General features: G+C 31.3%; 1 protein-coding gene across 1 annotated transcript in view; it reads left to right on the forward strand.

Annotated features, from left to right (window-relative positions):
- The first annotated feature begins 583 nt into the window (after positions 1 to 583).
- LOC135931793 (cytoplasmic FMR1-interacting protein-like) overlaps positions 584 to 25,254 on the forward strand; it is a 56,402-nt gene continuing 31,731 nt past the window's right edge. Inside the window, exons 1-19 of the mRNA XM_065469084.1 lie at positions 584 to 927; positions 975 to 1,076; positions 1,126 to 1,307; positions 1,365 to 1,590; positions 4,288 to 4,543; positions 4,771 to 4,930; positions 6,241 to 6,444; positions 6,642 to 6,803; positions 7,276 to 7,495; positions 7,944 to 8,060; positions 9,756 to 9,881; positions 10,662 to 10,828; positions 11,212 to 11,365; positions 11,753 to 11,912; positions 12,074 to 12,230; positions 12,812 to 12,908; positions 13,351 to 13,427; positions 20,887 to 20,995; positions 21,337 to 21,456. Coding sequence (XP_065325156.1) covers positions 640 to 927; positions 975 to 1,076; positions 1,126 to 1,307; positions 1,365 to 1,590; positions 4,288 to 4,543; positions 4,771 to 4,930; positions 6,241 to 6,444; positions 6,642 to 6,803; positions 7,276 to 7,495; positions 7,944 to 8,060; positions 9,756 to 9,881; positions 10,662 to 10,828; positions 11,212 to 11,365; positions 11,753 to 11,912; positions 12,074 to 12,230; positions 12,812 to 12,908; positions 13,351 to 13,427; positions 20,887 to 20,995; positions 21,337 to 21,456 — 3,084 coding nt within the window. The 5' untranslated portion in view covers positions 584 to 639. The remainder of the gene's footprint in view (positions 928 to 974; positions 1,077 to 1,125; positions 1,308 to 1,364; positions 1,591 to 4,287; positions 4,544 to 4,770; positions 4,931 to 6,240; positions 6,445 to 6,641; positions 6,804 to 7,275; positions 7,496 to 7,943; positions 8,061 to 9,755; positions 9,882 to 10,661; positions 10,829 to 11,211; positions 11,366 to 11,752; positions 11,913 to 12,073; positions 12,231 to 12,811; positions 12,909 to 13,350; positions 13,428 to 20,886; positions 20,996 to 21,336; positions 21,457 to 25,254) is intronic.

Below are 25,254 nucleotides of genomic sequence, written 5' to 3' on the forward strand. Positions count from 1 at the left end.
AAAAGATACAAGTATCTTTTTATCTTGTATCTTTTTGATATTTTGAAAAAGATTCTAGTATCTGTATCTAATATTCATTTTTTCACAAAGAATCTGTATCTAGATTCTATTTCCGGAGGACCATCCCAATTCTGGACATGGTTATAAATCTTTATTTTGAAGTTATAGACGGGCCTAAAATTCACCTCTGCATAACCCTGTTTTATGAATTATATTTCTAGTCAAATAAATTGCAAATAAATATCAGTTGACAATATAATATAAAGATTTATAATAATAACTAACAGTGATAATATGATTCGCGTAGAATATTTCAAAGGATGTATAATTTGCTAATACGACCTTTTAGCTTTGTCAAATTAATGTATATTATTAAAAGTATATAATGTTGTTTCTTTAAATTATTAGATGAATGCCTAATTTTAGAATATATAAATTTGATTAGACCTTTAGTATATGCGTTTATTTAAATTTGGAAGAAAAAAATATAATAAAAATATATACAATAGTTCACAATTGATGTGCGCTATTTATCGACGGGTTGGGGAAATTTTACTTCAATTCTTAAACATCTGATTGAACAATAATAAAATACCAACGTTAGATAAGATAAGATAATACATGCTTTAAAAATTAATAATGAACAACGTTAAATCAATTTTTAACGAAGCTTTAGCCAATCTAGATTTGCTTGATGAACATAATTTGCCAGATGATCAACCTCATATTGAAGGCAAAGATAGTTTATTATCATTTAATGTTTCCCTAGACAATGATTTTTGTGATATATTGATGTATTCAAATATCACTAATAAATATTGTGAAGAATGTTCATATATGAATGATCTCATTCAGATTATAAATGAAGGTAAGGAATTTTGTGTTATGCTGTATACCTGGAGATGCTGTTCTAGGGCTATACCACAGGTTCAAAAATAATAAATAAATTTATCATTTAAAATAAATCACTGTAGCCAAAATCAAATGAACAGCCCAACAGGGTAGAAATTTACGAAAAAACTGTTGAAGTATTAGCACCAGAGGTCAATAAGTTGCTAAAATTTATGTATTTTTGTGTAAGCTCTAAAAAATTAATATGACACATTATACTTAATACATTAACAGAGAAAAGCAATAGAAAGTTTTGTTAATGAAATTAGAAGAGTGTGTTCATGTGAAAAGCGTAGACCCTTCTTAAATGATTCCTACCTTTTAACATTAGGAAAAATACTTGAGATGTTTATGAATCTTGATGAATTAAAGAATATGAAATCCAGTATAAAAAATGACTATTCAGCATATCGAAGGTTAATTTAATTATTTTACATGTTTTATATATAATTTTTAAAAACATATGAAAACAGAGCTGCACAATTTTTAAAAGTAATGCATAACTCAGAGGCTTTACAAGAATCACAAAATTTATCCATGTTTTTAGCCAATCAAAATAAAATAAGGATGACTTTAAAAGCTAACTTAGAAAGTGTTGACTATTTTGAAGATATTTTTTATGAAATTATAAAATCATGCTTAAATGCTTATGAAAAAGGCTTCTTTGTCACCCCAGCTGAAAAGCATCTTTTGATCAAAGTAAACAATTTTGAATCTTTTACAATATTATAGCCCAGGAATCAGAGTTGTTAAGGTCCAATACATTTTTAATATTCGTGATGATAATTTTAATATTCATCTTGAATGTATGAGTATTGAAGAATTCAATAACTTTTTGTATCGGTATCTATCCACCCATTTTGAATTTATATTAGTATCTTCCAGAGACCATCATGGACCTTAATTGATCAAGCCCCACCCAGGCCTAGGCCCATAGTAAATAAATATTTAGGCCCAGGCTCAACCCAGCCCATATTTAATATTTATAAAAAATTCCAAGCCCATAATAAGTTTTAAAAAATTTTTCCCAAGCCCATAATAAGTTTTAAAAAATATTTCCCAAGTCCATATCTAAAAATTTAATTTATTGTATTTAATGAAAATAAACAATATTTAAGTGTTTTTAGGCCATCATTTTGTTTTCATACACACAGGCCTGCTAGATAATATAATATTAGGCCAATACCCAGCCTGGTCCATAAAAGCTTCTGGTATTGGCTTAAATGCACTCCCTTTATAAAATATGGTACAAATCCAAAAACGCAGATGACAAGACAAGATACAAAAAATTCAAGAGATTAGCTACAAAAGCGGTTGCTAGAGCCAAATCTATAGCATACGATGACATGTACGAAGATCTACATACCAAAGAAGTGCAAAATAAAATATACAGATTAGCCAAACAGCGAGAAAAGAACTCTAGGGATATAAACGGAGCTTCGAAAGTAATCAAAAATAAAGATGGGAAATTGATAATAAAGAAAAGAAATAATGAATAGATGGAAAGAATATTTTCAGGAGCTTCTCAACTTTAATCCTCACATACTGCATCTAGACGAACACTCCCCTTGTCAAAACCTTGTACAACCTATAACACAACAAGAAATAATCACATGCCTCAAGCATATGAAAAACAACAAAGCTAGGGGTCCAGACGATATTCCAATAGAAAGCCTTAAAGCACTAGGAGATGATGGAATACATCTCCTCACAAATCTATACAATAAGATACTTGGAAATGAAGAGGTTTCCCAAAAATGGAGGTAGAGCTATCTAGTTCCTATCTTCAAAAATAAAGTGGATCCACATAATTGTCAAAATTACAGGGGCATAAAACTAATGTCACACTGTCTAAAACTATACGAAAAAATAATAGAAAAAAGATTAAGAGATATAATCGAAATAGGAGAGACTCAATTTGGCTTTATGCCTGGAAGATCAACAACCGATGCTATCCACGCAATTAGGCAAATGAGTGAAAAATACAGGGAAAAGAACAAAAAGCTACACATGGTCTTTCTCGATCTAGAAAAGGCCTTTGATAGAATCCCAAGAAAACTTATCTGGTGGGCGCTACGCCACAAAATCCTGAAAAATATATAAGAATAATACAGGATATGTATATGGGCCATACAACAATGGTCCGTAGCACAACAGGTACTTCAGCAGGCTTCACAATAGCCGAAGGAGTTCATCAAGGGTCGGCTCTCAGCCCACTTCTCTTCATTACAGTAATAGATGTATTAGCACACTCTATACCTCAAACAGTCCCGTGGAATATGATATTTGCAGATGATATTGTGATACTTGCCGAACCTAAGGATGAAATGAAAGAAAGACTAGTGAGTTGGATAAATATCCTAGAAACGCACGGATTAAAAGTAAATAGAGAAAAGACGGAGTATATGGTGATAGGAGGAGATGAAACAGAGAGTATTGATATAAATGAATGGCAGATATCGGCAATTGAAAGCTGCAAATATTTGGGCTCCACTATACAAACAAACGATAGAAAAAGAGATAAAGAGTAAGATTAATCAAGGGTGGCTAAAGTGGAGATCCTTATCTGGAGTGCTATTTGATAAAAGAATCCCACACAAATTAAAGGGAAAAATTTACAGTTTCATAATACAACTAACTATTCTTTATAGTTCGGAAACATGGCCAACCAAAGAATCAGACGAGAGAAGTCTACAAACCATGGAGATGAGAATGCTGAGGATGATTGCTGGGGTAACAAGAAAGGATAAGGTGCGCAGTACAAGAATACTAAGTAGTTTAAAGGTAGTGCCCATTAAGACTAAGTTAATGGTAAACAGACTTAGGTGGTATGGGCACACAATGAGAAGGCCTATGAACTACATAGGAAATAAAGTTAAGAGTTTGGAAGTAATGGGCAAACGTAAAAGAGGAAGGCCAAAACTTCAATGGGGCCATAAAGTGAGCCAATATAAAGAAGTATAAATTAGATAAAAGAGATTGTATTAATAACATAAAGTGGAGAGAGATGTTGAAGGAGCTTACCACCAGAAAAGGTGAAAGCTAAAGAGAAAAAAAAAGTATCGTTAATAAGTCTACCAATGATAAACATTTTAGAGCATATTATTGGAATAATTAAAAACAAGAATCACCATATTTAACTTTAAAGAATTTTTGTTACAAGAATTTTAATCTTTGGTTTTAATTTGAATAATTCAAGAAATAAGGATTTTATTTTTTATGTATTTTTTGACTCCATTATTGATTAATAAATATTTAAGTTTTAAAATACAACCCTACCCTGGATTTAATATCCTCTAAAAATATAATCTATTTGATTTCATATCCCAACCCTATAACATATCAAATATCTTCTCATAATCTATTGAAATAAAATTCTTATATTTTTTTTACAAGGTTATATCATTTTCCATAAACCTGTTAGACAGTGATCGTCACAACATTTATAATCCCAAGCATTCGGCTCATTCCAATAATCGTTTGGGTCACCTGAATCTAAACTCCCTTGACCTCTCCATTTCGAGCACTCTAAAATCTTCGAAAATGTTGAGCGGATCGCAGGCGCATACCACCAAATCTCGTAATGGCTCATCAACCCTCAACAGTCTCAGCCTGATAGACACCAGGTCGGGACCTGGTAAAAAGAAGAATGGTTATTAATTAATTTATTAACAAAAAATTTTTTTATCCCGATTCTCATTCATTTATATTATTTTTAATCAACATCAAACAAGTATCCTCTAGGAATCTAACCGTTTCTCTAACAAAGAATTCGAATCGTCCCTGATTACCTCTTTTATAAACCCCCCTTCCCTCCCCCACTCAAAAATGGAAAAATATATATCATTCAATTTTTTTAATTTGTGCCAACCATGATAGATCTGAAATCTTACAACTCTTCTTTCAGCGGAGGCTCGGCCCCGGCTCACCTAGCCCCTTTACCCTTCACCAAACTCGATAAAATACTGGGTTACGGACCGAAGTTCATGCCTATATACATAGCTGGTCAAGATGTTGGTAGTTTGCTCGTATCTGCCAAGTATATAACGCTAATATTTATATTCCCTAAATTAAAATTTGATTAAGCACAAAATTGATTAATTTTACATCAATTATCATTCATATCATGTTCATATGGCGGGGGGTGAGCTCGATTAGCTTATTAATACATTTCTTCTTTTAGGCCTTTTTGATTTACGAAGATATTTATAGGATTAAGGTAATAAACTTTATTGTGGTTCTTTAAATAATACGCGCCAACTTACTAGGTCTAAACGGTTTTTAGCAAAAAAAAGATAAAATTTCACAGATTAGTATAGCACTCTTTACCTTGTATATGAACTATACCTATTTCCTCATTCAAAGATTATGATAGCGGTCATTTTAATTGGTATAAAAATTAATGAGACTTTCTTTAAAAAAAAAGCTTTGTTATTAAAATAGCGATAGCGCTCTATTTTTTTTTGTTGTATTTCTTTAGTGATAGCGCGCCAATTTACTTCGCCTTACTTTTTAAATTAAATATGATAAGTATTTTTAAATTGAATAATTATTTATAATTACACTAGCTGCTAAACCGTTAAGAATGACGGGTGAATCAGACATTTTTTTTCTTCGTTTGATGATGGATAAATCCGAAATTTAATATTTCGTTCAAAATTTAGCTCACAAAGTTAAATCAAGACCATTCCTTAGAAAAAAACATACTAATTTAAATTTAACTATTGTTCCTTTTAAGATCCAATTATGATTTTCATAAAAAATTTTATATTATTTTTTGTTTTTACATTTTTTATAGATATTATATATAATAGCTTTAATAAATAAATTTGACTCCTCTAAAAAAAAAAGAATAATATAAGACCACGTCACAAAATATGACAAAAAATGCCATAAAAAACACACCTTTTAATATATAAGAGATATATTATTTTATAATTACATTTGTTAAGAAAATTACGACATTTAAAATTATCCTCTTAAGGATTTTTCATATTTGCAGATAATGTAGATGTTTTCTTAGGGGAAATATGACCGGAATATGATAATACTGTAGTCTCACTAAGATGATGACTTCTATAAATGATTTCTTTAAGAGGGATCATAGGAATATGAAATGAAATGAATCAGGTGTTGTTTTTATTGCCTAAAATATAATGATGTGACCTTTTCCTATTTTATAAAATTGAAATAATCACTACCTATATTTAATTGATCACTGCTCAAGAGACGTATGGATAAAAATATAGAAATGATTTTGAACTATTATTTTAAGCAAGTCGCTATTCATAATGAAAGAAAAAAATTAAAATATTTTACATCACAATATATATTATTTTTAAAAAAAAGTTATATCCGTTTTGCCACCGACATGCAAATATGTCCATTCACTTCCTACATCACCAAAACGCCCAACTACGATAGTTCAAAATGGCCTGTATCATCTTGTCCTACTCCGCAAGGGCCCACCTCGAGGTCGCCCATAGGAAGTCAGCCTAAGAATGATGGGATTGGGAGAAATCAAGAGCTCTTAGGGACAGTAGATATCGATAAGTAAATTTAAATATTTCCTTATTTTATACTTAATGATTGTAGCAAGAGGGAAGGGGGAAAATCAGGACTAAAGATATGTTTATTGTTAATACTAGTGATTCAGCGTACATTATACTAAATGATTCGTATTCCACATAAACGATGAAAGTATTACTGTATTTTTTTTCTTCAAAAAAAATGAAATCGCTTATATCCAGCACTACAGAACCTTCTCATCAATGCGAAACTTCTATGGGCCTCGCAAACGTGCATTGCGACATGGGGACCTCGATGGATAACACCTTGATGGATGGCAACAAGAGGAGTCGCAAAATCTCGAGACATCCACTCCTTTCTCAAATTCCTCAAAATTTGGCTTTGTTTAAAACATTATTATTATATACTAAAGTCTTGGCACGAATATTGAGTTGCCGGAAGTCTGGTCCGTTTACCCCGGACTTGTTTTTTTAAATATAAATTTGCCTACTGAACCGAACGGACCTCTTCATGTTAATTTTCGGAGCGGGCCAGACTTTATATATTTTTTAAAACTATTTGAACATTTAAAATTTTACTATTTTTATTTTCGGATGTTATCTCCTTATTTGAAATACAAGAACCTTTTTGTTTTTTTTAAAAAATAGTTTCCTTAAAATTTTTAGGAAAAATATGTAAAACACTATAATACTCAGTCGACGAAATACATTTCACCACAAGGAAAATTAAAATTTTTCTTCACAATTTAAAATTGCCAAAACACCTTATTGATTATTAATAAGCATTAACATATATTATGATATTTTTTTTTAGTATATAAAGGTTTTGAAAATAAAAATCATGCTTTAATAACAGAAATAATGCCACGAACGAAGCCTTGTCGGGAAGTGGTAACATCAGCAAAAAATGCGAAAATATAAGCGTGGGAAGCTTATTCAACGCTCTCAACTCTTTTTTTGTCTCGTCCAATCACAGCACTCACCGACAATTCTGCAAAACGCTTTTGACCGAATTGACCCTGGCCAGGGAAATGTATACTTCCTACGCTTACCAATTGTCCATCCACATCAACGAGGTTTGTCATTAATTTTTTTTTGTAAAAAAATCAATTTTATTTGTTGTAAGTTGTTAACTTAGTCTAGTGAAAAAATCTTAGTTCGTCTTATCAATCTTAACTGCCTATACCATTTGTATTCATCTAGTGTTGTTAAACGGTTCGATTTTTAAAAACGGCTAGCTGAATATTTTAATCAAAAAATATTATGCAAGTCTCGAGATTTCGTTAATAGATGTTCAAACCTTTCTTCTATATATGAACAAAATCTTCATACTTGCATAATATTTTTGCCTAATATTGGGTTAGCCGTTTTTAAAAATCAAGCCGTTTAACACTACTATTCATATCACTCTTTAAGAAAGAAAGAAAGCTAGATAGAGAGAAAACGAAGTTAGTCTTAAAATGATATTTTTAATTTTTAAAAGGAAAAAATATAAATATGAAATTTTAATTAAATATAAATTAGGCTTCGCTTTGTCAAAATCAAAGAAATTTGACCGATGCTCAAAACAAGGAAATCAAGGATTTAGCTTTGAAGGGTTTGCTTCTTTTGGCTCATTGGAACTGCGTTATCAGCGAAACGGTAAGCTAAATGCCCGAGTTATTTTATTATGAGTTAATTTAACCAATCTCTTTTTATGATAATTATGTTGATTTTATTTTAAAAAAATATTAAATTTCCTAATCTCTATAATTTGAATATCATTTTATTAAAAGGTAAAATATGAACCGAAATATTATTTAAAAAGTTACTTAGATTATACTATCAATTTTTTAACTGTCACTCAGTGATCGTGTTAGATCTTGTCTATCTAGCACAATTGACTACTTTTTATATCATAATATCTACACTTAGTGCCTCCAATATCATCTCTAACTCTACATAAATATGGCTACAACTTGTTATTAACTGGGCAAATTAAACGTAACCCTTGTAATTATTTCTATTTAAAGAAAAGCGTCTTTGATTGATTTACTTATATATATATATATATAATTACGATTTGGGCTAAAATGATTTGGTATATGAAATCTAATATACTTTAGTAAACGTGCTTAGAAAAAATAGGAATACTTTTTTTTAAAAATAATTAATTTTGTACATTTAAAAAAAAAATTGTATTCTATTTTATGCATTCAAGGAGTTGCGCTTTGATATTTTCAGGCCCGGCCCGTATTTTAAAAAAAAATATATTAAATTTATTTTTAATTTTTATAGTTAATAATGGCGATTTGAAATTTTTGATTGGCCTGGCCCGGGTATAATTTAAAAAAATAATTAAAATACGACCCGTGTACCCGAACCGCTCTTGCTGGTCTCTGAATAATATATTTGATGATTAACTATATCATTTTTTTTAAAAAAATACCGTTTTGTTGTACGTAAATCAAATCATCAAGTATTTTCCTTATCTCATTTGTTTATAAATAAAAGCCTATTGCGAAAAGAAGATTGCAATTATAGTTAGACATTATTTTTAGGTAGATAGAATAATTTGATATCATATGGTTCATTTTTAGTATGCTTGATCATGTGACCTTTTTAGGATTGACCACCGCCCTCACATAAATTGACGTTTTTTAGTCGTCATCTTTAATTTAAATATAATATAATTTTGATCAGTATAAATATTTTCTACATTTGTGTGTATTTCTCCATCTTGGTCCAATTCCGATAATGTGTAACTTTTTTAAAAAAAAAAATGGGTAGGAATTGAATATAGTGAATTGTTAAACGGCTGGATTTCGCCTATTTATTTTAGCCAAAAATAATATTACGCGAGTTACGAGATCTCGAAACCTTTCTGTCATCTGCGAGCAAAATCTCCAGACTTTGCGTAATATCCTTTTTAGGGCTAAGATATTATTGTACCAGTATTTGTAAACTTTACATTATTTTTTGTTATACCCGTCAATCAATAAGATTGCTTATTGTTGATTGGTCGGAGGAAAAATAATATTAAAACAGAGGGAAAAATTGTTTTTAATAAATTATTCGATTTTGTGAGATTTTGATTTTTTTTAAAAAAATATATATATATTTAGGATTTTGATATTTATTTATTGTGTGATATTTTATTTAAAAATTAAAAGAAATGTTAGAATTTAGAATATTTTTTTTTTTTAAGAATTGGAGTAAAAAGTGAGGACTAATAAAATTGGTCTAGCCCTTTTTTTTAAAATCGAAGCCGTTTAACAACACTAAACAGGGCACACCATAATTACATAATGTTTATATACTTCATGTTATTATTATTTTATTTTTTTTTCCTCAAAGCATTCATCCAAGTTGATGAACCCTACCGATTCCAATAAGAATAAGGACTGCCCGCCCAATGCCGAAGATTACGAAAGAGCGATAAAGTTCAATTACAGTTCAGACGAGAAATCCGCTTTGATTGAGGCGCGTTTTTGTTTTTGTTTATTTTTTTCTCTTTTAATAAGAATCAATACCAGTTCAGGATCTTTGGTAAGTGGTAGAGTAAAGTAAATGGAAAAGGACACTATCAAAATGGCGGCTCTCATACTAATATAACCCTAGCCTTCTCGAGACTGGCCCTATTCTTACTCCCCCCCCCGCACCACCTCAACCCCTTACCGTATTATTACAAACCTTAGTCAACATCAGGCGCCTGATAAATATAATTATAATCACGGTCCCCTTTCATCTTGTAAATATTTTATAAAAAAAATTTGTGGAGTGATTTAAGAAAAAAAAAATCCTGTAGGAAAGTGGGAAGTGAAAACGAAAAAAAAAATATGTACTAGAAACTGATGAAGAAAAAAAAGGAGAATAATGTTGTAAAATAGGGATGAGTTTCAAATGAATTGTAGCACATTAACATTTTTTTAAATAGAGAGGTGGCAACTTTGAATTCTGGAATTGAACCGAAAGTGCCTGGCGTTTTGCTGAAAATTATTTGAAAACCGATTACGTAGAATTAGAGTAACAAAGAATAAAAAATGTATAAAGTCTAGAACGGTAAGAAACTTTTTTTTTGATTCTCCAATTGGGAAAGACTTTAAGTTCTTCATTGTTTTACTGATTAACAAGATTCAAAGTTTGTAAACGTTAATAGAGAAAATGTGGCAGTTTGAAAAGTGGGAACCTTTACCTTAGAAATAATTTTATTTTCCAAATTTAGAAAAAAAATTTAATAATGACCCTAAATTATGTAATTAGATGATCACATTGGTCAAAAGTTTGCAATCATTGCTCTCCAAGGCGAATCCCCTCTTCCGAGAGAGCATAATGAGGAACGTGTACGCCGAGTTGCAAGACCTGGTTCAGCTTAACGTGCGGGAAGCTCTGAGGAAAGCGATCAAAAACAAGAAAGAGTCCATAAAAAAGTTTGTTTAGAATAATTTTCCTTCTTTTACATTTCTAAACTGTCCTTATTATTTAAAATTAGGGCCTGTCTCCAATTAACAATCCGATATTGAAAATATTTCCGAAAAGAAAAACTTAATTATAAAATTGAGGTTGGGTCGAGTGGTATACTATTTTTAACAATATAGCCGGATAACGGAATTAATAGACAGAAAGCGCGGAAGATTTTATGTTGGAATCAGATGTTCCTAAGGATGGTATTGGCGCCAAATTATTTTTTATTGAGATCTATAGCAAATACAACGGGCACCAATTCCAAGATCAAATTCTTGCCTATTCCCTTTCTTCCCAATTTATTATCATCATTTTCATTAATTATTCTTTTTTTTTCGGGGCGAAAAAGTATATTGTTAGCCGTGAGGGAGACCTGTATGGAAGTTCCGCTGAATTATGATTTTTCCGATGATCCCATGTATAAAGGTAAGAAAGATAATCATCAGGACTCGAATTTTGAAGTGACCGTACCCAGAAAAGCAATACCACCATCCCATACCCAGGTTTTTTTTAAAAAAAAACTTAGAAAATATTAAAATTGTTAAGCGGTAAACATTTGTAATCTCTTTCTAACTAATTTCTTATTTATAAGGAGAGGGTTTTAGCAAGCAAATAGTAAGCATAGAAAGCAAGTATCAAGAAAAGAAGGAAGGAAAGAAAGAAATAAATAAGGATAAAGTATTAGGATTGAAACAATACCTCTAATACGCCCAAACAAGTTTTTCACTGTATATACTTTTTTTTTCTTCTTTTTACAAATTTTATTGCTTTTCTTTTAAAAAAAATTTATTGTATTTTTTCTTCTTCTTTGTATTGATTATTTATTTCGTACCTTCATTTTAAAAAAAAAATATTAAAATTTATAATTTAAAAAAAATAATAAATAATAGCTGTACATAGTTCGCGCTCTTTTCGAGATGTTAGTCTCCGATAATTATCCACCCGGTACGAAGAAGTCACTCAAAAAGGATTTGGATTCCAACACGGTTAGCGCCGTTGAAAACTTCCTCAAAAATTCTTACTTCTGGGGACACCTCTTGAATTTTAACGGTAAATACGTTTAGATTTACACTTTTTGACTTGAAACGAAAGAAAAGAAAGAAAGAACTAGAAATACAAAATACGATTTCTTTTTTTTTTATTATATCATTTCATAATTATTCCCTCCCTGCCTAAATCTTTGAAACATTTACGATTTTATCGACCTCCAGACGTAATGGCGCAATGCTCTGACCTGGCCTATTTTTGGTATCGCGAATTCTACTTAGAAATGACGATGGGAAAACGCGTCCAGTTTCCCATTGATATGTCTGGCCCTTGGATATTGATCAACTGCATCTTGCGTTCCAAAAAGCCAGCTTCAATAGAGTTTTGTTTTTTTTTTCAATTTTTTATTTATTTTGTTTTTTAAAATGCCGAAACATTTTTGAATTCATTAATTTATTTTATAACATCATATTTGACATTGATCACCTTTACCACTTCCCCATGAAAAGTATCGTCAAGTTAGTTGGGAACTTTTTTTTACATTATCATATTTTAAAGTGCCAATTTTAGCTGATTATCACCAAAAATTTAGAGCGAATCTTCATTTTTTAAATATTATAATCATATAAGTTTTTTAAAGTATATATTGACTCGATTTGAACTGTTTTTTAACGGCATAACCCTCCCCCCTCCCTTCCAGTAATGCCATTATCAAATTGGACTTCTATTTTATCCGGAAAAATTTTAAGCAACCTGAAGATTTTGCTCATAGATGGCAAAAAGTCTTAGACATCTATTAGTGAAATCTCAAGATTTTTCTGGCTAAGTTTTTAAAAAATTGACTCAAATCGAACCGTTACACTATCATATCTTACATTTCTCTTTTTTTTAAAATATGAAATTCGGGTGAAAAATTTTCTTACAAAAAATCATTATTTTATAAAAATTAAATCTGAAATCAGATCTCTCTTTTACGTATTGGACTTGTATAATGATAGCGCCCAATTTAGCTTGGAACATCTGAAAAAACGCCATTTGTACGACGAGATTGAGGCGGAGGTAAAATAAGCGTCATTAAATAATACGCCTCCTAGCATTATAGCGATTGTGCCCGCTGCTTAATCATATTTTCAAAATTATCTAATATATTATTTATAGATAGATAATAAGACTTTAGTAATATATTAGACCAGATTTAAGCCTTAAAAACTTTTAAAGATATTATAAAGAGGAGTACCACAAATCTTGCCCCCTCCCCTTCCAAAAAAATCCTGTAGATCCCGGCCCCATTTTACAAACCTTCTTAGCCTCCCATGGCATGGAATCTGCCTGAGTGTCTGTATGCTAAATATTATATAATAAGTATAAGTGATAATAAATATAGAGATTAGCATGGTGATATCTTTTACAGATCCATTAAAGAGTCTTACATAATTATTTTTGAAATTGATTCAATAACTTATACTATATTTCTTTTTTGAATATCATTTTATAAACCCAGGTTAATCTTTGTTTCGATCAATTGGTTTATCAACTAAGCGAGCAAATATTTTCTTACCACAAGCAATTGGCCTCATGGTACGTTATTTTTTATTTAAGATTTTTAGAAACGGATAAATTTTCGATCAGTTTTAATTTGTTTTTGAATTAGAATATGGATTTCTGGCACATTTAAATATAATTGAACGCATATTTTAAAGAACAGTTTTAAATAGTTTCATATGAAATCTAATAGTGCTAGAGGCTGTTGTAACGAGCTATTTACCATAGCGCAAAAGGCGCTAGAGGACGCAGAGGCCACGCCGGGCTATCTTACAAACTTTATTAAGTTCTAAAACATACATAACAATCATATATAATAATACTGCGCGGATTGATATAACACTACACAGGATATATAATCTAAATGTAGATATACATATAAAGCGCGATCGATACCCGGTTATCACCGATATTCAAATAGAATAAGCGGGGGGGGGCAATTATTATATATGATTACAATATTTGGTTATTACCAGGGTGTTTGGCCAGGTATCCCCTCGGTGCGCAAAAGGCGTTCCATGTAGCTTATGCGCTAAGGAGGGACTTTTGCCTAGTCATCTGTATCAACCTAACCCTATCGGTGTCAAGTGTTAACCTCTCTAAGCTGCTAGGTTATCACCTGCTACTCATATTGGGCTGAGCCGTTAATGGGAAAAAATTTACAATAGTCTAGGTTATTCATATACGATTTATAAACAAATTAATTTTCGAAAAGATAATTGTTTTACATTGTGTACGCCTATATATAGACAAAGGACCTTATTTCTAACCGTGCTATCACAAATTTTTCCCTTATTTATCCCACCCCCGGCTCAGGACTAGACAAGAAACATTTATTGCAGGAAGCGAATATAATGGTTTATTAATATAAAAAGGCGCTATACAATAATGTGTAAATATATGCTGAAATAATGAGATTGATATAATGTTTGTCTGAAGTTCATGGGGCAGAATGTTCCTCGGGGCCAGGCTCCATTTGTTGTTCCATTGGGGGAGCCACCGGTTCGTTTGCATCATCACCGTTAATTATGAGGTCAAACATCACGTCCTATCGAAAAGACTGGGGCCAAATTGCTCCTCCATTTTCTCGAGTCCCTCGGTGGTAAGGCTCTCCACTTAGTCAGCGAGGCGAATGGGGGTTGAGGCTCTTATCCAGGAGATTGCGTCCTCGATTCTCGGTAGCTCATTCATATCGATGTTATGCAGTACGTTGTGGGCGACTTCTTCCCCCATCCATAAATGGCTGGGGGCATCTGCTAAGTTCTCTTCAGATGCTATCCAGGTGATGATCCTTGCCAGATGTACTAAGTCATGGAACCCAATAGTGAGCATGATTCGTGTCACCAGATGTTTGCAGGCTGGCGATCGCGTTTTAATTATTGTGTGGGCTACATGACTGTCCGTCACTATAGCTGGGATAGATTTATACTTGTTCATCCCATATTTACAGCCGGTGCAACGTATTATTTTTACTCCGTATTAAAATTACTCATTTATTTAGTGATATTGACATTTACGATTGGCGTGCATAAATTTAATAATATATTTTTAGTGATATTGACATTTTTGACTGACTTGTAAAAATTAAATATAATAAATTTAGTGACATTTTTGACTGACATGTTTTACTCCTTATAAAAATTACTCATTTAGTTAAGGAAATTGACATTTTTAACTGACATATTTTTCTCCTTATAACAATTACTCACTTATTTAATGATATTGACATTTTAAACTGACATGTTTTACTCCTTATAAAAATTACTCACTTAGTTAAGGAAATTGACATTTTTGACTACTTGTAAAGATTAAATATAATAAATATAGTGATATTGACATCATTATGAAAATTTCTCACTTATTTGACATTTATGACAATTTTTTATTCTCCTTAAAAGGTCAAAACTTATTAAAAAAAATATCCTGATATAAATAAGATATGCGATATAAATAAGATACGGGATTTAAATAAGATACGCGATATAATTAAGATACGCGATATAATTAAGATATATGATGTAAATAAGATAAAGGATATAAATAAGATACGCGATATAATTAAGATATATGTTGTAAATAAGATACGCGATATGAATACATATATATGATGTGAATAAAATACGCGATATAAATAAGATTAAATAAAATTTATTATGCGGTCAAAATGCTCGCTATAATTTCTTAAATATATAGTTACATTAAATTTTTTGATATTATGTAATATTTTAATTGGGGTATAATAAGCCCATTTATAAATAGTATGAATAATAATATTTGTCTGAAGCATAGTTGCCATTGCAACTATCTCCACCTCTGTTCCATAATTTGCATTTAGGGCCATGCCCGTTCTCTCCAAATATACATCAATGGGTTCTCCCAAAAACTCCTCCATCTGTTCAACAATATCCTTGCTTCTCATAAAGAGACAGCATTGCTGTCTCAGAAAATCATAATGGCATTCGCCATCACAAACTTCTTTGCTTATACATCTATAATAATGATAAACAATAATTTATTGTAAATAAAAACCTGAAGAGACAATTTCCATCACCAATAATCCGTTCGGTATAAAAATCATTTCCAATCACCCTTTATCATATTTTGGATATCTTTTCTTGATCGCAAAATGGAAGCGTTCAGAATGATAAATTTTTTCATTTCTGTTGGTGGGAAGAAAAAGATTTGCATCATCTTTCTTGGAAATTACAGTCTCTAATATAATTTCACCATCTAAAAAATATGTATTAATCTACTAATTATACAAATTTTTACCTTTCTTATTTTGCATGCCCACTTCGCAATCTACAATCTTCAAATTGTGAGGCGGGGCAACTATTAAATTAAAAAATTAATTTTATCAATTCTTAAAAATGTTACTATAAGGTCGATGGTCATCTGGCTATGCTTAACTGATTGTTTTAACTCCATCAGTTAAAAAATATGTATATTAAATTTTTTTTTATTATACCTTTTTGGTTTTGACAATTATAATCCTCTCCAACTATCGTATTTAGTAAATTCAAAACTAGACATTTTAAAAAAGATTTAATATTAAATATATGAAAATATTACCCTTCATATGATTTTCTTCCGTATTAAGCTTTACATTTTTAATTGCTAGTTCTTGAAAATTTTCTTCATCATCTAAAAAAAGGAATATTATTTAATAATTAAATCAACTGTAGTATACCTTTAATGGTAGAAGAATGAAACTTTTTACTTGGTAACCTGGGAACTGTTTAAAAGTTATTTAATAAATTTTTAAAAGTTTTAACCTTTTTTCTGTCCTGCTTTAATTGTGTCATCTTGATAAATATACAAATAAAAAATTAATTTATTTTTAAATTATACCTTTTCTTGTAAAATTATGTTTTATGTTACAAATATTTGCTCGGGTTTTTATCTGTTTCCCACAGGCACTCATTAGCTCTACATTGTTTAAATATTATAAATATTTTGTTGTTAAAATCATTATTTATACTTTTGTCAAACTCTTGTAAAAGAACCCAGCCAAGGCCGTGTCATTTTTCCACCCTTCCTATCAGCTCGACGGCTGTTTCAGATAAGCACCTTATCATTGATCTTATAGGGAGTATTTTTCCCAGTATTGCGGGTTCTATAATCCCTCTGCTGCTTGAGCTGGGCAAAATTAATATTGCGCAATATTATGTATGTCATGCATCTTGCAAACAATACTTTGAAAATGTTTTTCCCTAACTTTCTCCTCAACATTGTCGGGATCTATATCATAATCATCATCATCCTTAAATATAATTAAGTATAAAATATATAGTATATGATTTATAATAGGTTTATTATATCCCATAAGCTTGTATTTCTTTTCTACCATACATCAGCTCAAAGGGCGTGAATTTCGAAGATTCATGATTAGATGTGTTATAGGAAAATAATATGGCAGGCAAGGCATCTCTCGAAGCCAATTGATCATCTTTAATACACTTTAGAAGTGCATTTTGGATTATTCTATTCACCCTTTCAACCATGCCATTTGCTTGAGGGTGATAAGCACTTGTCACCCTCTGCATGGTCCCCACGAGTTTGTGATAATTTGTGCTAACTTCATTCACAAACTCCCGTCCTTGATCATAATTTGAATCTTAAAACTAAAATTAATATTTTATTATCAAATAAATCATACTTTTGCCCTGCCATATGTGCATAGTAATGAATAAAGGAATTTCGATACTGATTTAGCTGTTTTATCCTTTAAAGGCATGGCTACAACATATTTGCTTAAGTAATCAACAGCTACTGCAATATATTTATAGCCATCCTCACTTTCTGACAAAGTACACAAATCAACTCCTATTTGTGACCATACCTGTTATAAAAAAAACTTATTGTTATACTGGTTCTCCTTGTCTACAGCTGCCGTTTTTGCTGCAAAGTCAATGTCTATCCTAAGTACATGATTTTGTCCGTTGGGATAATAACTGATTTTGTATCATGCTATCAAGCCCCACGCTGAGACCATGTCTAGAAAAGCGATGGTATCTTGAAATAAGATATTCCTATTGACATGAAAAATGGTATACGGAATAATTCGCTTTCTTAACGGATTTCGCGCATAGATCTAATACAATGTTCTGCAGGATGAGGGCTGCACCCATCGGTAAAATTTTGTATCTAAATTTTGCCGATGATGTTGCAAACCCAAAAAATCTCTTTCTACTCTATGCCAGGAAAATAGAATAAAACGCTGACTTTAAGTCGATTTTAGTAGCCTTCGAGGCTGTGGCTAGTAATGGCACTATTCAACCTAAAGGGCTAATAAATGAATTTCCTTGATTCGTTAGAAAAATCGGATATAACTCGGGAGGTACCATCTTGTTTGGGTATTAGGAACAGTGGCGAACAGAACGTCGTGTCCGTCCTCTCGATAACGCTTCCATCCACTAGCTGGAATATGATTGGCATATATTTGACTGCTACCCTCACAAACCGGTTACGAAAGAAATCTCCGTTGTCGTTGATAGCTTGGCTATCGAATTTCAGGCAGAAACTCCTCAGCGCTATCCTCCTGGTGAATGGCGACTGGTCCGAGTGGGGTTTCAGCATCGAAGCCGCTAATCCTAAGGTAACCCTTAAGTTGACCTGCACGCTATCCTTGTGTCCACTCCCATGAGCCTTAGCAATCTATGGAAACATTCGATCGAGTTGTTGTCCACCGTCGGCGCAGACGGAGGCAAAATAGCAGCTGCGTGAGGCGTGATCCGATCTGCGAATATATTGCTCATGATGATCGGTTCCCCATTAAGATCGAACTATTCCGTTACTGGGAGGTCCGGGATAGTGTCATCGCTGGCTACCTTCGCCAGCACTTTTGGCGCCTCACATCTTTAACCCAGTAGAGAATCTCTGCTTGGCCCAGGTTATCGATGCAATTGTCCGCCCAAGGTGCCAGCGCCTTAGCTATTCCCAGATCTATAGTCGACGGAGGGAGGGATCTGAGAAAATCATGGATTGTTTGTGGGTTTCCTCCCTCTCCTGAGGAAACCATGTTTGATGACTCCATCACTAGTGGAGGGTTGGCTATGGTCATCGTCTCTAGTAGGAGATCTATTGCAGGAGGCTGCGTTCCCTGCCTTCCTTCCCGCGTGGTAAACCGGGGGGGGGGGTCGAAAGGGCTCCTGTTGCATGGGTGGGGTCCTCCTAAAAACTTATACATCTTAGTTTGGGCTTCCCAACTTATCTGATCCTAACCCCATGCTACAGATTTTGCGGAGACTTAAATTTACAGTAAAATACACCATTCTTTGTGATCATATCCTTAGAGGAAGATAAATAAAAACAAAAAATTACTATTTTTTTGCACTATTATTAAACAAAGATAAAGGCTTATTTTATTTTTCTATAGGACAACAATTTAAGATTTATCTTCATTTTAAGCAAATTACTGAAATCGAAGAGGTAAAAGAAGGCGATGAAAATTTATGACTAATTCTTTCTAAATGAACCAAACATCATCCCCATCCCTTTATTTAGTGATATATGTAATTTTAATAATCTAAGAATAGTTGTATATCGTATCCTCTTATAAAATTATAGGCTATTACTTAAAAATCAACGAAACCGCCTCGTGCTCAGATCGCCAATTTATAGTTTTAGTTTTAACTGGTGCTCTTTAGCTTATTTTATTTAGTTTAAAACTGATTTTATTTTTAAAAAAGAATTGTCCTTTAAACTATATTTTCACTTCCGATCTATCGGGTAGCTGCATATATATGTAAAAGTATTTTAATTCAAGTCGTGCTATAAAATTATATTATAATATATAAGGTAAAATAAAATTGAATGATTAAATCATACAATTTGATCCTGACGAACAATTATTAGTATGGATTTTTTTAAATATGTTTTAGCAACACTCAAGCTAATTATCCTATTATATCCTTATTTAGTATAGTACATGGTTTATTATTGTAAATTATTATTATTAACATGGATTTCCTTACATCTTATTTCTCTTATTATTATGAATTTTTCTTTGTCCTAGTCTAATAATTTATATCAGAGACCTGCAGAGGTACCATTTGTACTGATCGGCCCAGATTTTTTTAGAATAAAATGTTTCAGCCCTGCTCGAATTATACTGCCGGGCAGCCCGGGCCTGCAGGTATCTGATTTATATTTAAATAATTTATTTTACTATTGATATATCAAATTATTCATTTATACTTTATATATATAATTAAATTTAATTATTATACAAACCAAGATTGATAAACAACATATTATTTAAATTAGATAAAATATACACCAAAACTAGATACGGGCCAAGCTTTGGAGATTTTGAATTTGGAATATAAATTGGGAAGAATTTTAGAAATATCTACGGGGGAAGGATGTACTCTATCATGGGGTACAAAATTTTCTAATCACCCCTCACCCCCCCCCCCCTGTTGTAAGAACCCATACAACTAATTATTCGCCACGCCTTTATAAGACGAAACATTACTACACACTATATTCAGATTAATGACATATGCTACCTACCTAGTCTGACAATTCATTCATTAAATTACATTTTCAGTTGTTGAACGTAAATCAAATGTTGACCATTTTGGATTTCCATATGTTAATTTTTAAAAAAATGACCGAAGTTTATAAGATTTTAATATAAATAATTTACACGGGAATCAAAAATGGCGTGTCACCAGTTGATTTGTATTAATAAACATTTAAATGAATCATCAGTCAAGTAACGTGTAAAGAGTTGATTATTGATAGACATTTAAATGAATTATCAGTCAAGTGAGGTGTCGAGAGTTGATTTGTATTGGACTATTCTGGAAAAATAGCAAAATTTTTATTTATTCATCTCTTTTGTGAAAAGGAGGGACAACAATTTCTTCTCGAAATTATTATTTATTATTTCAATCGATAAACTTTCAACCGACCGTTATTATTTTCTTTTTATAGTTCTTATTTTAATTTATTTGAACAAAACAAAAAAAATAAATAATATAAATAGCATATTATTGGATAAGCGATTCAACGAAGAATTTTCCGCTTACGGAAACAGAATCACCTTTCCGCCCTCTCATAGATACCACGTTTTATTGAAGCAAAGGCATATACAGGTAATTTTTTTTTATTTCTTGAAATTTACACAAATTGTCCCTGTTCCCGATCGCTAAAAACACAGAAAAAATTGGGAATATTTCGCTTATATCTCCTAGAAAAAGAAAGAAAGGAAAGATAGGATTAATTTGAAATTAATATTAATAAAGGGCACGGAAGTAAACACTTGTATTTAAATTGTTTTTATTTCCCATTGTCCCCGCGTGTAAATTTTTTTTGATTTCAGAAATTATAGAGCTGGTCTATTTCCTAGGAATTCCATTCTTATAATATTTCATATTTTTTTAAAAAATATATTTCCCTGTATAATGCTATATAAATATGACGAATATTTTTTAAGCTGCTGGGAAGATGGGTAGACTTGAACAGGCTTCTGAATCAGAGGATTTACTTGTGCTTCAAGAAATCCCTAAGAATCGCAATCTCGACTCTAGAATCGAACGACATAACCGGCATTATCGTAAAATAATAAATGAATTATATTAAAAAAAAGATATTATTCGAGTTGTAATTTGAGGCTGTTCCAATTTGAGCTATTTCTGATTTTCTAAGGGTAAAAAAAGAACCCCCCTCTACCTCCTTAATAAAAACTTGCACCAATTAAATTGGCTTTAAACCTTTTTTCCATTTTTCTTGCCTTGGGGCGCATTCACAGTAGAGAGCGACAGCGACACTACAAATACGACACGACATTAAACGACAGAGCAGCTGATGTGTCGTAAGCGACATAGCATTCATAGAAGTTGCGACAAGCATATTTTTATTTAAAAAAAAAACAAGATATCTATACAACTTAAAATTATTCCTATTATATCCTTATATGAATAGGAGAAAAAATTATCTGAATGTTAAAAAGAGAGGAAGGAGAGTTCTCAGTACTATTCCCAAAACTTATAAACAATCCTGAAAAATTTTACAATTATATGAGATTAACCAAATAATATATTTCATTGTAAAATATAAATTGAAATTTTGTATTTAGAAAACCTTTTATTATATTTTAACTCATATTAAATCAAAACTAATGGTAAATAAAACAAATTTTATTAAAAATTCAACATCAGTAGAAGAAAACTTGATGATCACACTAAGTTTTATATATATTTTATTTTATATAATCAAAATTGCTTAGATATTTGGGAACATGATGTAACTATCCAAGTTTAGCCTATTCATATAAAATGGGAATATCGACAATTCAAAAAATAATTATAACAACATGTACTGGCAAGTACATTGAGATTAAAAATCCTTCTAAATCTGCGAGCATATATTACAATTATAAACAATTTTTCTCCATGATATTACAAGCATTAGTAGATGGTAAAGGTAGATTTATGGTAATTACTGTAGGCAGTTATGACAGTGAATCAGATGGAGGTGTGTACTCAAATTCTTTATTATCAAAAATGATTGAGAATGGAGACTTAGATATTCCACCACCTAAAAACTTACCAAATAGAAATAAATTATCATGGACATTATAACATAATTTAGTAAATTTTAAAAATATTATTCTATTTTTTTATATTGATTTGTAATTATTTAATAAAAAGAAAGTTTATAAAAGCCCTCCAATGAAATAATAACAATGCAAAATAATATTTTTTATTATTCTTGATCACTGTCAAAATTGAAGAGTATATCAAAAATATTTTTAATAAGATTTTTCTTTCCCCTTTCTGATCTTTTTGCAAGGGTTTGCTCAAGCATGACATTGATCCAAGAATTTGTATATAATCTTCTTTCTTTCATTTTTTCTATTTCAAGTATTTGCTCAAATAGATCTAGTTTAAAATAATAAAATTATTTACAAATGCAAATTACCTTGATCAATATCCTTCTTTTTAATTAATTTTTTGCAAGATAAATTTGATCCTATACTAGTTGATGGTGATGCTAAATATATATAATATTATTTATATAAAATATGAATACAATCATTCCTTAAAATTGTAGCTTCACTACTTGTCTCTATGCAGGGAATTTCAATGGCTATGTATTAATAAAATCTTAACAAAAATTAGTATATTTACCATCTTCATATTGATAATCTTCATCATCTGCTCAAACATTGCTCTAGCAATATTTGCTTATCAATTTTAGATATAACAGGATTTGTTTTTTTCAAATTGATATATTGAATCCCTAGCTCTATAGTTTATATGTTCCCTCATAAAGCAATCTCTTAGATTTTTTCATTCGGATTTGGCCATCTCTACTGTAAAAGAAAAATATTTCAAATTAATATACTCCTTAATTACCTGTCTCAATATTGTTTTCAACTGATGGTATCTGATGAAGTTGATCAAATCTTTTTTATTGATTTTCTATAAAAATTATTAACATAATATTTATTTATATTCTAATATATATATATATAACATTTATTATTTTAATAACATTTCAAAAATTTACTTGCAAATTTTCTTTTTCGCCCATATTGTAGTTATGTCACTTTGAAAATAAACAAAATGTTTTGTAAGGGTGCATTCACAGTAGAGAGCGACAGCGACACGACAAAATACAAATATATGTAATTACCAATGACTATTCATATGCGACGCGACACGACATTCCCGCCACATTTGTCGTATTAAACATAGAAATCAAGTTACAAAACATTTTGTTTTTTTTCAAAGCGACATAACTATAATATGGCTGAAAAAGAAAATTTGCAAGTAAATTTTTGAAATGCTATTAAATTAATAAATGTTATATATATATATATTAGTATTAGAATATAAATAAATATTATGTTAATAATTTTTTATAGAAGATCAATTAAGAAGATTTGATCAACTTCATCAGATACCATCAGCTGAAAACAATATTGAGACAGGTAATTAAAGAGTATATTAATTTGAAATATTTTTCTTTTGCAGTAGAGATGGCCAAATCAGCATGGAAAAATCTAAGAGATTGCTTTATAAGGGAACATAAAAACTATAGAGCCAAGATTCAGTATATCAATTTGAAAAACAAATCCTGTTATATCTAAAATTGATGAAGCAGATATTGCTAGAGCAATGTATGAGCAAATGATGAAAATTATCAATATGAAGATGGTAAATATACTAATTTTTGTTAAGATTTTATTAATACATGGCCATTGAAATTCCCTGCATAGAGACAAGTAGTGAAGCTACAATTTTAAGGAATGATTGTAATCTTCTTCTTCTTCTCCGTTTTATGGCGATTTCCAGGTTTACCCGGGTAGGCCAGTTTTCCCTCTGATTTTTCTTTTCCATTTTTGACGGTCCTGAGCATCAATACTTGTAAGATTCAAGCTTCTCATATCCGCCGCTATCACATTTGTCCACGTCATCTTGGGTCTTCCTCTAGGTCTTGATCCTCCTACTTCCATCATTGTGCATCTCTTTACCCAGTCATCTCTTGTCATACGTTCCACATGCCCAAACCATCTTAGTCTATTTCGTCGCATTACCATACCAATCATTTCTATACCTAATCTTGCTCGCAATTCCTTGCTAGTTTTTCTCTCTCTCAGAGATACCCCACACATCATCTAACCATCCTCATCTCTGTTCTTTCTAATTTGGCTTCGTGAATTGCTTTCATTGCCCATGTTTCACCGCCATAAACTAAACAACTCCTCACGCAGCTTACGTAAACTTTCCTCTTTAACTTCAGAGAAACTTTTTTATTTGTAAGAATAGATGACATCTCTCTGATCTTCTTCCAAGCTTGTCTGATCCTTGCAACAACAGCAGAATCTACACCACCATCTGCGTTTAGCATATCACCTAAATAACAAAACTTATCCACTTTTTCTAGGGTTAACCCATTGCCAATATCCAGACCACCATTTTTTAGGTTATCATTATTATGTATCCCTTTCATGCATGTTTTACAAATAAAGGTCATTCTTTCTAACATCAAACTGCCTTTTTTCCCACTACATCTTTTATGTACCCATTTCTGGCATCTGGTGCATTGGATAGTATTTCTAGCAACTCCTTTCCCACATACACCACAAGGCCACTTACCTGATTCTTCTATCTTTAGATTTTCCCCACCAATCATCACCTTTGTTTTTGATGCATTCATTTTCAGGCCCTTTGCTTCCATAGTCATCTTCCATTTACTAACTTTATCCCTCAATTCTCCCTCACTGTTTGCCATTAATACAAGGTCATCTGCATATAATATCTCCCAGGGAAGTTCTTCACGCATTTCTCTAGCCACCACATCCATTACTAAGATAAATAATAATGGACTCAGCACGGATCCTTGA

The sequence above is a fragment of the Gordionus sp. m RMFG-2023 genome, chromosome 1, assembly GCF_954871325.1.
Source record: "Gordionus sp. m RMFG-2023 chromosome 1, tfGorSpeb1-WG-v2, whole genome shotgun sequence".
NCBI lineage: Eukaryota > Metazoa > Nematomorpha > Gordioida > Chordodea > Parachordodidae > Gordionus > Gordionus sp. m RMFG-2023.